This window comes from Thunnus albacares, chromosome 3, assembly GCF_914725855.1.
Source record: "Thunnus albacares chromosome 3, fThuAlb1.1, whole genome shotgun sequence".
NCBI lineage: Eukaryota > Metazoa > Chordata > Actinopteri > Scombriformes > Scombridae > Thunnus > Thunnus albacares.
The window spans coordinates 35,816,160-35,832,179 of NC_058108.1; the positions used below are offsets into that span (position 1 = coordinate 35,816,160).

At 38.3% G+C, this 16,020-nt stretch overlaps 1 protein-coding gene across 1 annotated transcript; it reads left to right on the forward strand.

The window, feature by feature from the left end:
* Positions 1-6,033: 6,033 nt before the first annotated feature.
* LOC122974856 (actin-related protein 2-A) lies at positions 6,034-15,116 on the forward strand. The gene is made up of 9 exons (XM_044342873.1): positions 6,034-6,167; positions 9,481-9,591; positions 9,988-10,203; positions 10,377-10,449; positions 11,036-11,172; positions 11,542-11,691; positions 11,809-11,954; positions 13,093-13,225; positions 14,543-15,116. The coding sequence occupies exons 1-9, from the start codon at positions 6,120-6,122 to the stop codon at positions 14,711-14,713; spliced, it is 1,185 nt and encodes a 394-aa protein (XP_044198808.1). The 5' UTR covers positions 6,034-6,119; the 3' UTR covers positions 14,714-15,116.
* Positions 15,117-16,020: the final 904 nt, after the last annotated feature.

The window sequence follows — 16,020 nt, forward strand, 5'->3', positions numbered from 1 at the left end:
ATTTACACACTGAGAGAAAAGGGGAAAGAGTGAAAAAAACAAAATTTTAATTGCAGAAAACTTGCTTATTTGTGACTGTGGTTTACATTACAGCCCGCAGAGACAGTGTTAATATTTTGTAAATGTGTGGCATAAATTAGTACTCAACATAATAGAGTTTTTTAAGTTGTACATAACAGTATAAAAGAAACAACTTAATCAATGTACTGAACGACCTGAACAGGGAACAACTAGGGATGTGCAGAGATCCCAGTATTTGTATTTGTTTCTGTATTTGTTGAGGCAGCAAAATTATTTGTATCTGTATTTGTATTCGAATAAAAGTGAAAAGAGGCTTAAAAATCCTGTTTTTGTTTTTATAACGCTTTTAATTTTAGAAAATTAAAGTGTTACAATAAGTGTTCATGAATAAACTACCTTACAAAGGAGGTCCCCACATCAGGTCTTGAACTGGAGTCTCCCAGATCATAGACGACTGCACTGACTACTGAACTAAAACTTAACTCATCACCTCATTGCAGAAAGACCTCTACCTATTTATACACCCATAACACAGAGACAGCACACCATGTAACGTGTAGGGAGGAACTTCAAAGGCAAATATTGCTTTGCTATTTTCATTCATTGCCTATTTTTTACAATCTAATTTTGTGGAAAGGAGAAGGGGAACAACAGGTTATGGAGAGTCCCCTGGGAGCGGTTTGCTTGTGTCAGTAGCTCAGCTTTATCTCTGGGGAACACCCCCAACAAATCATTTTTAAAATATTTGTATGAAACAAATATTCGTATAAAACCTACTATTTGTGCTTTGCCTAATAATGTATTTGTATTTGGGCACACCTTTAGGAACAACAACATGTCTATAATTTAACCTATAAAGGATCCTAATTAAACCATTTTTAGCTTGTGTCATGTTATTAGTCTCACCATATCACCTTATCCTGAAAGTTCCTAAAGATTAAAAATGTGTGTTATCCCTGGTATTTAAAAGCAGTTCAAATTTAATTTACTTACTATATCTTTACAATTCCAAATCCATTACCATTAATGTATTCTTATTTTGTAGACTTATTTTTTGTTCCCCCATTATTACATTATTGTACCTGAGACTTATCTTTTGAAGTGATTGTAAATACACCATTATTATTCTGCTATTCAATATATTAAATAAGGTTTAGTGCATTGTTAAAAAAAAAATCATTCCTTTTCTTTTTTCTTGTCATGGTCCTATCACAGTCCTGTGTGGTTTCATTGTGTTTTCTGGGTTTTGGTTGCCTGTTTGCTCTGTGTGTCCCTCCTGTGTTCCTGTACTCCTCGTTAGCCTGCTTTTCCCTCCACAGCTGCCCCTCATCAGCCTCATTAGCCCTGCCCCGATTCCTTTTGTTCTCCCAGCCAATCAGCTCCCTGCATAGTCACCTGTTCCCTATTCCCTTGTTACCTCTGTCTGTATTTAAGTCCAGTTTGTTTGGTTTTTTTTAATCTCTATTCTGCAGAGAAGAATGAAAAAAAGAGCTCCAGTTACACCGTAAACATCATCAGCTGTACTCACCAGTGTTTGGGAGAGATTGCTGTGTTGTTGACAAAAACTTGATGAACGATGTCTTTTCTTCAGACAGAAACAGAAAGATTAGTCTTGACTGCAGCTCTACTGTCGCTCTGACAGACTTTCAGTTTTCATTAGACTTTAAAGCTCTGCTCTCTTTACAGTGTTGCTCCGCCTGTTCTGTTGGGGAGGTTTGCTGGACTACTTCAGGCTTTTACATCATTATAGTGACACTGTTTAGACACAACATGAATTTAATATTTAAGGAGCAAAGCACCAAAGACATCTGGCTATTGTGACTTTTTAATTCTTTTTTTTTTTCAATAGCAGCCCATAGAATGAACTTTTTTGAAACAAGAGATTGGTTCACAGAATTGATGCATATATTGGGGTCGATAGCAAGGTAATAGCAGTCTCATCATCAGTCAAAGTTCAGCTCAACTTCGTTATAGTCTGGTCAGATTTATTTGATCAGAACTTCCAGCTTTCTGTGTTTTGGCAAAACCTCATTTTGGCTTCCTTGGCTATGACTCATGAATGAATCTTGTGGCAACAACACAGAAACAGGAAGTGAGCCATTTCACAACCAAATATGTTCTCGTGATCATTAAAGACACATAATTTGATATAAATGTAAAGTATATTAAAAAAAAACAATAAAAAATAGCCGCACCATAAGAATTCACTAACAGACAGAAACTGGCTGTCACTCCCAAAGTGATTTAAAGGTATTTTAATACACAGATAAACAAATCTGTTTACAAAACAATACCAACTCACTTCCACTTATTAGCTTTTTCCAGAATTGTCACATGTCAACAGATCTGTCTCCATGACAACTGAGCAAATTTCATTCACTGATGAGGATGGTATGAGAGGTTAAAGACTTTTTTTGTTGGGTTTTAAATAGTGGATGTTATTGTTTGTGTTTTTTTTTTCTTTAAACCTGTCAGGAATCAGAGTTCTGAACAGCAAAAATGTACTTTAATGCCAGGCAATAAAGGAGAGCAGTTACAGTGTACACAAGGTCCACCAGATGCTCTGGAGGACAAAAGCCACACCTCAGTTTTTATACCTTTTGCCTTATATAGGGCACGCCTATTGTCCAGCCTCTTCATACTAGCCAATTGTAATCTCTCTACATCACCCGTTGCCGACCCAAAGTCCCAAAAATAGGTTTTGGGTTGAGCTGGTTATGCCTGGCATAACCAGTTCTGTCCAGTTATGCTCTGTTCAAGGTCTTTCAAGGTTCAAGGTCACTTTACACCATTATTTTCAATCCTTCTTCTGGCTTTTTATTTTTTAAAATTTATTCTTGCCATTACCCTTATTTCTTGATCCCTTCTTGAGGTTTTTTTTTTTTTTTTTAAAGTGAAGTTTAATATAAACACAATTATACTTTCATCCAGTGCTCTGAGTGTGATTACCTTTAACTTACTCTGTACCTTTATATCAATCACAGTTTTCTGTGAGGTATACATTCAATATAATGATAATTCAACACACTTCTACTTAATGCTTATCATTTTAACAGTAATCATTTGCATTGCATTTTTTATCTTTCTCTCAGCACATCACAAGTCTTATAAAATTACACCACAGTAGCCACTACCAGCCATTCGTTAGTGAACCAGTTAGTGCAACAGTTGTGTGGAAGTTAAAGGCCTCAGACTTTTATATCAACATTTCTATTCTATATCTCTATTATTATGAGTGGCAAAATCAAAAGGAATGTAACCATGGAAAAGAAGCTGTAAACTTTTGGTTTTTGGTATTTAATTATCTCAGACTACTCAGATTTATATGTTAGTGTGATGCTGAAATATAAATATACACAGGTTTTGTCTGTCTTAAAACAACAGTCAGTAATCATTCCCCCTGTTCACACTGGCTATTAAAAGATCCCCTTCAAATGTGCTTTCAATGTAAGTGATTGGGGCCACAATCCAGTCATTCAGTGCGAAAAAAAACATTTAAAAGTCTCTGTGAAGCTTATATTCAGCTTCAGCAGTCTGAGTTAGTCATGTCAAGTGGATATCTGACACATTTACAGTCTTTTTAGCATCAAATTCCCTCTTTGTGTTTCCTCGGACAGTGTTTCCCTGTTGAGCTGCAGGTGGAAGTATAGTAACAAAAAGAGGAACTTTGGCACTAAAAAGACTGTAACGTTGAAAGATTTCTACTTGATTTGACTCATTTGGACAATGAAACTTCATATTAGTGTCACATAAAATTTAAACTTGATTTATTTACTCAAATATTACATTACAGCGAGAAAAACTTGTTTCACTGTTCATTTGAGCTCCTGACTGTTGTTATAAAACAGTTGTGTTGCTGTGCTGCCTCCTAGTGGTGAATAAAAATACATGATGGCAATTTTAAGTTTTCAAATCAAGTTTTCAGGCTTGCAACAATTAATATAGAGTTGTTTTACCAGCAGTAATGTTTCTCAGCATGAAATATTACATATTGCTGGCTTATTGCTTTTGTGCCCAATGTTAGGAACCATCCAGACCTCTCAGTTCATCTGGTTCAGGTCTGCTTTCTGTTCTCAGAGTCAAAACTAAACATGGACAAGCAGTGTTCAGTTTTTATGCTCCACATATCTGGAACAAACTCTCAGAAAACTGCAGGTCTGCTGAAACTTTCATTTCTTTTAAATCAAGGCTGAAGACTTTTCTGTTTGCCTTTTATTAAATCAAATTTGAGACTTTTGATATCTTGCACTGGACTGTAACTTTTATTCTGCTGTTTTATCTATCTTTTTCTGTTTTAGCATATTTTTTATTTTCTACTTAACTCTTTTTTTCAACTGTATGTAAATGTCTTTTTATATTGCCTTGTGTTTCTTTTACATTTTATCTTGATGCCTTTTCTGTTTTATGTAAAGCACTTTGAATTTGCCTTTTTGTTGAAATGTGCTATACAAATAAGAAATGCCACTGTATTTATGCAGAAAACAACTTCTAGTCAATTACTGGATATATGCGAGAGGTCATGGAGATAGTCACCTAATCAACGTAGTACTACAGACCTGCTGAGAACGGGAAAGAACGCCAAAGTCAGTTTTTGGCGGGACAGGAGACGCAGCAGCAGGAGACTTAAAATATTTGTCATGGCCGATAATCCCTGTAGGATGCTAGAAGCTTTTCTCATGAAACACTTTAAATTAAGGCAAGAAATAGAAGTAGAGATGTATTTAGTGAGTTTTATTGTTATACAGAATGTAAATACACAGACTATGTGCACATTTTTACTACAAAGGATCCAACAACAGATATTACAGGTTCTGAAGTTGCAGTTCCAAGTCACAAGGTTGAAAATTGCAAACGCACTTTAGATTTCAGCTGAGTTGTTTTCCATATTTATGGCTTTAGAACAGATTGAATCAGTATTTATCAGAGAGAAAGGACGTGGGCAGAAGACGCTTGATACCTACAGAGAACACGACTGTGTGACAACAAGTTAACTAAATCCAGAAGATGGTAGAAGCTGCTGTTAAACATCAAAGAAGAGAAAGATGCCATGAGGAGATTCTGCTTGTAATAGTTTGGGGTAAAACAATAGAAGAGTGGCAATGGAAGTGGAGTACTGAAACAAAAGGAAGGTTTCTATACAGCTTTAACAACAAAGTCAATTCAACTGTAAAGACCCAAACACACTAAAAGTGATTTGATGCTCCTATAGCTCAATGCAGGCATCAGATTATCCAGAACCAACACAGATTTGTCCTGTTGTCTTTGTATTTGCTGCTGCATTAGTTGGATGTAATGAATGAATGAAAAGGAGAAATTAAAACGTTCTGTTTCCACAGTAAATCATCTGTTGAGTGTTTGATGGTTATGTATTTTGCTTTAGAACGTAACCGCCATGAAACAATCAGAAAATAATGTTTTATTTCTCTCACTGCTTTGTTCTCTCTACCGCCGCTCCCTCCCCTTGCTAAACCACTTGTGCTCTCAGCTTGCTTGTACTATCTTTTTCTTTCTCTTTCTCTCTCTCTCTCTCGCTTTGGTCATTGGGTCCTCATTTGATGCTCCAAAATCGAAACAAGGTCGGCATAGGGGCATCAAGGCAGTTTGGCGCGCCTCATAACACTTTTGGTGTGCATTTCCACCATTTGAAACAACAGGTGTACTTCAAAACAAGCACGTCAGACACTTAAAGAAATATTTGAGGTCAAGGAAAGAAGACAATAGAATAAGGCTAAATCATTCCAATTTAGACAGCACACTCAATATAATAGGAAAACATCCAACTGGTTTATGTGAGCACTGTCAGGTTGAAGGGGCAGGGCAAGCTTGTCTAGGGCACCGAATGTACTAAATCCAGTCCTGTACTGACAGGATTAATAAATAGGATTTAATCGCTGGTTCACACTCCGGAGCAGAAGGTGGCGGTAATGCGACTGCCGCTAAAAACCAAAAGAAGAGGAAGAAGAAGAGATTCCGCTTTTATTCGGAAGGAATCACAGTTGAAGCGGAACTTGTGTTACTTCCGGTGTTTTGGTTAGCTTGACGTTGGAGTGCAGGCAGGGGGAGGCTGCTGCTGCTGCTGGTTTCAGGGATATAAAAACATGGACAGCCAAGGAAGGAAAGTCGTGGTTTGTGACAACGGAACCGGGGTAAGTTTGAAAACAGACTATAATGTTTAAATTTCTCACCGCGTCGCTGTCGTTTCTCCGGCGGCGCAGTTTGATCAGAAGCTGGAAACAGGAAGTGACAGGGAGCTAGCTGTGCTAAAGCGCTAGCTCGGCTGGGTGGGTTGAGAGAGGAATGTGTCTGTCAGCTGGATTCATCTTATTCAGCAGCTGGATTCGTCTCATTCAGCAGCTGGATTCATCTTATTCAGCAGCTGGATTCGTCTTATTTAGCAGCTGGATTCATCTTATTCAGCAGCTGGATTCATCTCATTCAGCAGCTGGATTCATCTCATTCAGCAGCTGGATTCATCTCATACAGCATCTGGATTCGTCTCATCCAGCTGCTGTATCCAGATGTTAGACTGGCCTCTGGTCATGTTCATCCTGCTGTGGTTTAGTCAGTAAACTCTCTGACAAACACTTTGCTGGTTTAGTCATTAACTTTGTAGTCAGGTTCCGTGTAACACTATGACAGTTGGCTTCCTGTTCACTAATCAATAATACAAATACAGCCCTTAAAGTGGTCTCACAGCGAGTTAGTACATCTAGCTGCCAGAGTAATTCAAGTGTAAAGTTAAAACTGATTCTGAATGACGATGCTGAAGTTAGTTTCTGATTCATCGTTAAGGGAAAAGTTTTCTGTTGAAACCCACATTCAGAGTTATGAAACCTTGATTCTATTTGTGAAAACAGAAGAAAAGGGGGAATATCACTGCTTTTTCTCCATTAGTGGTAAAAAACTCAACACTTAGACTTGTCAAATCTGGACTAGATTAACAAGGAGACTCATTAAAACTCATTTTCAGGTTTGTGAAACCTTTATTTTGCTTATGAAAACAGAAAAGAGGGTGATTTCAGTGCTTTTTTTCTACATCCAGACCACATTAGACCAGATCCAGATTAAAACACACTATGTGGTTGTGAGGAAAGCAACTAAAAGTATTTTTAGTTTAGATTGTAATTTAAGATATGAACATAAATAGACATGAACACAGGCTACATTCACAGAGCCTTCACTCTCTGCTAAATATCCTCATTCTGCATAAGAAAGAAGACCAGTGGTCAACTGTCAGGGAGAAGAAAACACTGAATTTATGAGAAAGAAGCCTATTAAATATGTATGATAACTAAACTTATTAAATATATATATATAATACAGACAAAATTGCATAAAATGTTCATAAAAATAGAAGGAAAACTCATCTCTGATGCAATATTCACAGGAAATAATCCACTTAAAGTTCATCCAAATTTTACATAAAATATCCTGCAGTTATTTTGTCAATATTTGGGTTCATTGTGCAGTTTATCAGTTGTTCTGCACAACAAGCAGACTAGTATAGTACAAGTATAGTGTTTTTTTTATCTAAATCAAGAGAAATATCAGTGGAATCACCTTTTTTTTCTGCTTTCACAAAAAAAAAAAAAAGGTTTCACAAATCTGAAATTGTGTTTTAATGAGTCTCTGGAGTCTCTTTATTAATCTAGTATGATGGTTTTAATCTGGACAAAGTGGTCTAGATGGAGAAAACAGTGCCCTTTTTTCTGTTTTCAGAAGTAAAATAAAAGTTTCACAAATCTGAAAGTGGGTCTAAACAGAGTTAAGGCTTCTTGTTACGACGTTTAACACTTTTACACAAGTGTAAGTGGTGAAAAAACGGAGAATCAGCCGATAAATATCATTATTGACGTTTCTGTCAACTCCGAATCAGAAGCTAACTTCAGTGTCAGTACAGTCATGGCTAACGTTAGCTACGTTAGCATTCATGTCCTCAGTTTTGTTCGTTAAATATTCACAATTTGAAGCAAACAAGACACCGACTGAAAGGATAAGAGAGAGAAACAGTTAAAAAATAAAGCCTGTAATTATTATTCTCTTTATTATTGTTGTCAGTTAGCGGCCCCGCCCTCACTTCATCTTTCTCACACACGCAGAATTTACTCACACATACACTTTTACACTCATTTTAAAGTTATCGGATACGTTTATAGCAGCTAAAAATCAGTTTCTATCAGTTTATAGCAGCGATAAATGTTTTAAGGATTTCAGTGCGTCAGTGCGCAGACGCGAGACGTCTGGTTGCGGAAGTTGAAGCAGTTCTTCCATGTAAGGAAACTGTGCAGCTCTGCAGCAGCTTTCTGCGGTTTTGAATGGACATGTTATTAAACTGCCTGCACGGTTTACAGGAAGTCTGCATGCTCTCTGAAGACTCACTCAGGGACTCCTGTATCAGATTAAAACTTACAACGAATGGAAAAGTATTTATTTGAATGAATTGTTTGACAAGTTTTTTTCTTTGTGCATGTTGTTTGGACTGCAGGAAATGATGAGTAGATACATATTTTCAGTTTAAATCTTTCTGATTTACTGTAAAATCAACATCATATGCAGGGGTTATGAAACAACAGATAATATAGGTGTTACATACAGTTAGGCTGATGACATCACAGGCCTGAACTGTTTTTAACTGGTGAAACATCAACACTTATTAACACCAAATGTGTCAACATCATGCAAACAACTTCAAACAGAGGTTGAAGAAGTATTAAGATCCTTTACTGCAGTAAAAGTACCAATACAACAATGTAAAAATACTCCATTACAAGTAAAAGTCCTGCATGACTACAGTAAAAGTACATAAGTATTATGAGCTTGATGTAGTTAAAGTATTGCAGTAAAAGTACATAAGTATTATGAGCTTGATGTAGTTAAAGTATTGCAGTAAAAGTACATAAGTATTATGAGCTTGATGTAGTTAAAGTATTGCAGTAAAAGTACATAAGTATTATGAGCTTGATGTAGTTAAAGTATTGCAGTAAAAGTACATAAGTATTATGAGCTTGATGTAGTTAAAGTATTGCAGTAAAAGTAGTGGTTTGGTCCCTCTGACTGATATATTATTATATATGACATCATTAGATTATTAATAGTGAAGCATCAGTGTTAGAGCAGCATGTTACTGTTGTAGCTGCTGGAGGTGGAGCTAGTTTACACTACTTTATATACAGTTAGCTAGTTTAGTCCAGTGGTTCCCAACCTAGGGGTCGGGCCCCTCCAAAGGGTCAGCAGATAAATCTGAGGGGTCGTGAGATGCTACTCAAGTAAAGTACAAATACTTTCCACCACTTGATCTAAGAATCATTTAATTGAGATGCTGTAACATAATAAAAACATTTGTCACCAGTGGGATGAATTTTACTTTTAGTTTTCACCACGTTGTTGTAAACATTGTAATATTTGTGTTCTTGTGTTTTACCATCTTCTTCTTCTTCTTCTTCTTCTTCGTCTTTCTAGTTTGTCAAGTGCGGCTATGCAGGCTCCAACTTCCCCGAACACATTTTCCCAGCGCTGGTTGGCCGGCCAATCATCCGCTCCACAGCTAAAGTTGGAAACATTGAAATCAAGGTAATGTCATCTGACTGAGTCATTCATGTTGTGTTTATCACAGTGCAGCTGCTCTTTACTACTACTAGTACTCTTTTGGATGCATCATTGTAGTTTGTGGAAGAACATTAAAGGTTAATCAGAGATCACAGCGTGCAGACAAAACCAAAATATTCAAGTGTCCCTGAAATGATCTGATCATTAAATGATCCCTGAATGAGTATGATGGAGCTGTGGTTCTCAGCCGTGTTCATTGGAGTCTGAAGATTGTGCAAGTTTAGATTTCAAGCAAACACAGGCAGCTGGTTTCACTGGTTTACTTCTCTGTAGCCAAAATGTAGGTAATATTTAGATAAATCAGCTGCTGAAGAGGAACGCCAGATAAAAGATCTAACATCTACCTTTGACCTCTCGCAGGACCTGATGGTGGGGGACGAGGCCAGCGAGCTGCGCTCCATGCTGGAGGTGAACTACCCGATGGAGAACGGTATCGTCAGGAACTGGGACGACATGAAGCACCTGTGGGATTACACCTTCGGCCCCGAGAAACTCAACATCGACTCGCGCAACTGCAAGATCCTACTGACCGAACCGCCCATGAACCCAACCAAGAACAGAGAAAAGATCATTGAGGTACTGCAGGTGTTTCACATGCTTCTGTTCTGGTCTGAGTGGACTGAGAGTGGTGATATCAGAGGGGCAACTATCCCTGCATAACATGCTGCAGAAACCCAAAACTATACATCTATGTTGTGTCTTCTTCTTCCTGTTCATTAACTGCTACTTTTCCTTTCGTCTCCTGCCAGGTGATGTTTGAAACGTACCAGTTCTCTGGAGTTTATATCGCCATCCAGGCCGTCCTCACTCTCTACGCTCAAGGTACGTTTGCCTCCATGACTCTGATAATCACAGCTAAACTGAAAAAAAGTTATTGTTTTTGCTCTGTAGGCAAAAAATTTAATGAACTTATAGTGCAGGACAGAAAGGACGGCTTTCCACACAACATACTAATAACACTTTCATATAAATAAAACATGGTAATATACACAAAATATAAAAGATATGCAAAAAAACTAAATAGTGTACACCTTCAAGTGCCAATTCATACATTATCTTTCCCTGAAACCTCTTATTTTTTGAGCTTCCTCAAAAAATATAAGTTTTGACAAACCAATTATAAGATTTTGTAAACATTGTTTGCAGTTGTGTTGCTAGGTGGTTGTTTGTTTATACGGCTGCAACTAATGATTATTTTCTTGATTCATTGATTAGTTGTTTTGTCTATAACATGTTGATCACTGTTGAAGACGACATCCTCAAATGTCTTGTTTTGTCCACAAGCCGAAGATATTCAGTTTACTGTCATAGAAGACTAAAAAAACCAGAAAATATTTGTATAATATTTGGATTTTTGACTCATTGACTAACCGTTGCACCGAGTGACTCGTCCACTTCTCTGTTCTAGGACTGCTGACTGGAGTGGTGGTCGACTCCGGCGACGGCGTCACCCACATCTGTCCGGTGTACGAAGGTTTCTCCCTGCCGCACCTGACCCGACGCCTCGACATCGCAGGAAGGGACATCACACGCTACCTCATCAAGGTACCAGCGGCTTCACGTTGCCCTCACTGCTACGCTTCGTCTGGCGTTTGGTGCCAATGTGGGAAATATTTTAAATGGTGGAAGTTGACTCACTATGTGACCAAATGTATGTGTGTATATATTTAGGGTCAGGCATTTTTTTGCCATAATTATAGTTATGAAAGAACAGAAAAAGAGGAAACATGCAGCAAAGGCTCTCAGCTGGAATTTAACCACAGACGTTGCGGTTGTGTGATATGAGTAACTCTAACCTAACCCTAGACCAGAAGGCTACCAGGGCGCCCTGATGTTTGTGTTTCTATTACTTAATAATAACCACAGAACCCCCATCTTGAGTCCAAATTAAGAGACTTGCTTTCTGTCCGTCAGCTGCTGCTGCTGCGAGGCTACGCCTTCAACCACTCGGCTGACTTCGAGACGGTGAGGATGATGAAGGAGAAGCTTTGCTACGTCGGTTACAACATCGAGCAGGAGCAGAAGCTGGCGCTGGAGACGACGGTGCTGGTGGAGTCGTACACGGTCAGTCGTGGTCATAAACTCTGTTCCTGTTTTAGTTTTTAACAGGTTTAAGATGTTCTTCGTTAGTCCTGAAGGCAGGAATATTCACTAAATGTTTTGTTTTTTTTGTGTCCTCAGCTTCCGGACGGCAGAGTGATCAAGGTTGGAGGAGAGAGGTTCGAAGCCCCCGAGGCTCTGTTTCAACCTCACCTCATCAATGTGGAGGGGGTGGGCGTGGCCGAGCTGCTCTTCAACACCATACAGGCCGCAGATATCGACACCAGGTGAGCAGTCAGGAGCCGCTGGGCCGCTGATTTATAAACCTCTGAACAGAAATCACAAACCGACTTCATCATCCAATAAGACAAAACTAAATGAGAAATTCATCACCTGAAAAAAGTGATACACAAATTATGTTTGAGAGATATGGACAAAATCTAAAAAATATTACAAAATTAAATATTTTTGACCAAATACCTTTTATTGATATTGCAACGATATTGTAGTGATGATCATTTGTGCTTTCACAAAATATTTACATGATGAGATTTTAGATAAATAATCATCAGTAATGTGGATATAATGACTAAAGTGGGTAAACAGTGGGAACAGTCTGGTTAGTTCAGAAAATTACATTAATTTATTGTAATGGAGCCTTTAAAACCAGGAAAACACAACACTTATGAAATATCATGATATATATATAGTCTAGTATTGATATAATATCAGTCCAGCTCTAATCACAAATACACACAATATACAATATACAAGACAACCTGGAAAAAACATTATTCTAAAACTTTTGCCCACTTGAGACTCTTTGTTTGAGGAGGAAAAAAACCTTTTTAATGAAGTTACATCAAAAGTTATAAAAACTTCATATTTTTTTAGAGTTATGAGTGACGTAAAGGTTCTCAGGCTGAAACAACACATTTCTGGATTCAAACTGCTGGAATTTAACATTTAGAGATCACACATGCAGGTCTTTAAAAGTCTTAAAAAGCACCAAATTCAGTTCCTTTAAAAAAAAAAAAGGAATAAAAGAATCATAACATAAATGATAATTAATTGTAGGCTTTATTATCCCTCCTCGTTTTCCATCCTTTCTTGACAGGTGTGACTATGAAAAAGGTTCAATTGCATATTATGTGGTATTAAAAAAAAAAAAGTCTTAAATTGTATTTGGTGAAAGCAGCAGAAACCTGCATATACATTAATATCTTAATCCTGTTAAAACTCTTAAATGCACTTAAACAAACAACATTAAATGGGGAACACTGGGAATTAAAACCTGAACAATTATCATATTTGGAATCCACTTCAAACACCGAGGTTAAAGCTTCCCGCCGCCAGGCCGAGTGGTATTGAAGAGTGATGTAATAAAAATGGAAACCATTCATCGTATGTTGTTTTTCTGATCAGAGCTGAGTTCTACAAGCACATCGTCCTGTCTGGAGGCTCCACCATGTATCCCGGCCTGCCGTCCCGGCTGGAGCGCGAGCTGAAGCAGCTTTACCTGGAGCGAGTGCTGAAGGGAGACGTGGACAAGCTATCAGTGAGTACAGATATCTAAATATTATCAAGTTATAGAGTGAATCACTGAAGTGGAAGAAAACAGTGGAGAAACGTTTATTACATTTAATATTAATTTGATTATTTTAAATGTGATTTTGTGCACATTTCTCATATTTTGATAAACCTGTCAAACCATACCTCCCATCCCTAAATGCCTAAAGCTAAACCCTCTGATGTAAACATGAATGAATTCCTTTAAAACAGTTTTCAGGGTTTCTCTGGTGAGAATCTTTTCATAATTTCATACCATACAGCATATATACTCAATAGGTGGACTCTGGTCATAAATAAATAAAATTTAATCTGGAACGGGAACAGAATTGAACTGCTTGTCATCATTCAGCCGCCTGTTAGTCGCCACAGTTGAACAGGTTGTTGTCAATACAAACAAAGAAAGCTTGAAAGTGGAAAAACATGCATTTAAGCATGACTGGACAGAGAAATACACATGAATTCTTCCTGAGGGAAGTGTGAGACCTTTGTGTTTGATTTACAGTGAAACAGTGGCTTTAATGAGAGTAAAACGCCACAACGACGCCAAACAAAACTGATCCAGCTGAAGTCGTGATATCAAGAACTCCAGCAGAATAATTGTAAAAACATTTTCACAAGTCTCGACTGCTGAAATACTTGGTTACGCAAGTAGGAGATGGTCTATACTGAAATATAATCTAATGAACCCTTACTGGACCTTTGATGCAGTGGAAATCGATTGTGGACCTCTGAGACTGTATTTGACTAACCAACGCTGCCACATACTATACAAATACTGTGTGTGTAACGTTGTTCACACTAGTAACCAACCGTCATGTGAGGAGATTATTTTGCTCGAAAATGATGGATTTACATGTCAGATTAAGCCTTGGGCTCCTTTTAATAAAATAAAATGTAAATGTTATCATAATTGACTATGTTTTGTAAATAACTATGCAGCATCTCTATAGATACATCTGTGATTTTCAGCTTATTTTAGGTGTAAACTCCACCAGGCTTTCTTGTTCTCTGGTGCAGTAAATGTTTTCGCCACCAGGGGGCCCTGAAGCCACAGTGTAGTTGTCAGACACGCCGTCATTGTCATGGTCCATGATGACAAGGTGAAAATATAACATCTAATTGTTCCTGAGAGGAAGTACGCTCTGCTGCTCCTGCAGCCGCTCTGGGAAATCCACCAACCTGTAATTAAAAGACAATCTACTTCAGTCTATTTTAAGGGACCTCACTGGGTGGCGCGGGCTTTCAACACATTATTATCTCCGTTAACACTCTCTACTCTCTTTCTGCTTCATCTCCACCGCAGAAATTCAAGATCAGGATAGAGGACCCCCCTCGGCGTAAACACATGGTGTTCCTGGGCGGCGCCGTGCTCGCCGACATCATGAAGGACAAGGACAACTTCTGGATGACGCGGGAGGAGTACCAGGAGAAAGGAACAAGAGTGCTGGAGAAGCTGGGCGTCACCGTCAGATAAAACACACACACACACAAAGAAACACTTCCCAGTCCTCCCCAATGTACCTCCATCTACTCCATCACCTGACATCCATTGCGTCGCTCACCTTGATGTGTCTGGACGGACACACTGTGTCTTTGATTCACACACATTTTGAAAAGAAAAGAGGGAGGGAGAGAAGGAGGGAGGGAGGGTGGGAAGGGAAAAGAGGGATGAAGGATGTGGAGTTTGGGGTAAGAAGTCTCCTGTGAAGGCAGGAAATTACTAGAGAGCTCTTAAATATTTGCCCACAACAGAAAAGAGAATTATGTTCTGAGATGAATGAGGTAGAGCTGTAAAATACAGCATTTAAAGGAATAGTTTGACATTTTGGCAAACGCTTGTTTGCTTTCTTGCTAAGAGTTAGCTGAGAGGATTGATACCACTCTCATGTCTTTCCATTAAATATGAAGCTGGAGCCAGATGATGGTTAGCTTAGCTTAGCCTATAGACTGGAAACAGGGGGAAACAGCTAGCTTGGTTCTGTCCAAAGGTCACAAAAATCTGCCTACCAGCTCCTCAAAAGCTCACCGAAAAACTTCTATATCTGATTTGTTTAATTTGTACAAAAACTGGGGTTATGTGAGGATTTGTTGCCTCGCAGCAGTGACTTCCTGCAGGATTTATGGTACCATGAGGTTGCCAGACAACCAGCAGAGACTCCAAGAAGTCATTGCTGCCGGCCAAGAAATAGTCGCCACATAAACGCCCCTGAAAACCACAAATTCTCGTTTTTACACTTCGATTTTTGTATGCATTAAACAAACAAGATATAACATGTTCATTAAAGATCTTTAGAGATGCTGCTAGTCTGATTTTGTTATCTTTGGACAGAGCCATGCTAGCTGTTTCCCACTATTTCCAGTCTTTATGCTAAGCTAAGCTAACTGGCTCTAGCTTCAGATGTGAGAGTGGTATCAATATTCTCATCAAACTCTTCATCTTCATCTACTCTTCTTGCAAGAAAGTAAACAAGTGTATTTTTAGTTTCTGTAAAAATAAAGCTTAAATAAGTAAATACATTCCCCAAAGGGTCAAACTATTCCTTTCAAGATGGAAAAAAATATCTGTGGCATTAAAAATGGTGGAGTGTTCAAACTTAAAATGTCCTTTAAGAGACAAGTTTACTTTGTCTGAGCGACTCCTCATGAAGCCGGATTGAGCTCCGGTCCGTTTTCAAGATGAAGACGACGGCAACGATTATTATTAGTGATGCATTTGAGTTCGGCTCCAAAACGAGACCTTCGCCATGTGAAAAATGTGTCACCTGCTCTGAATAGAATAAT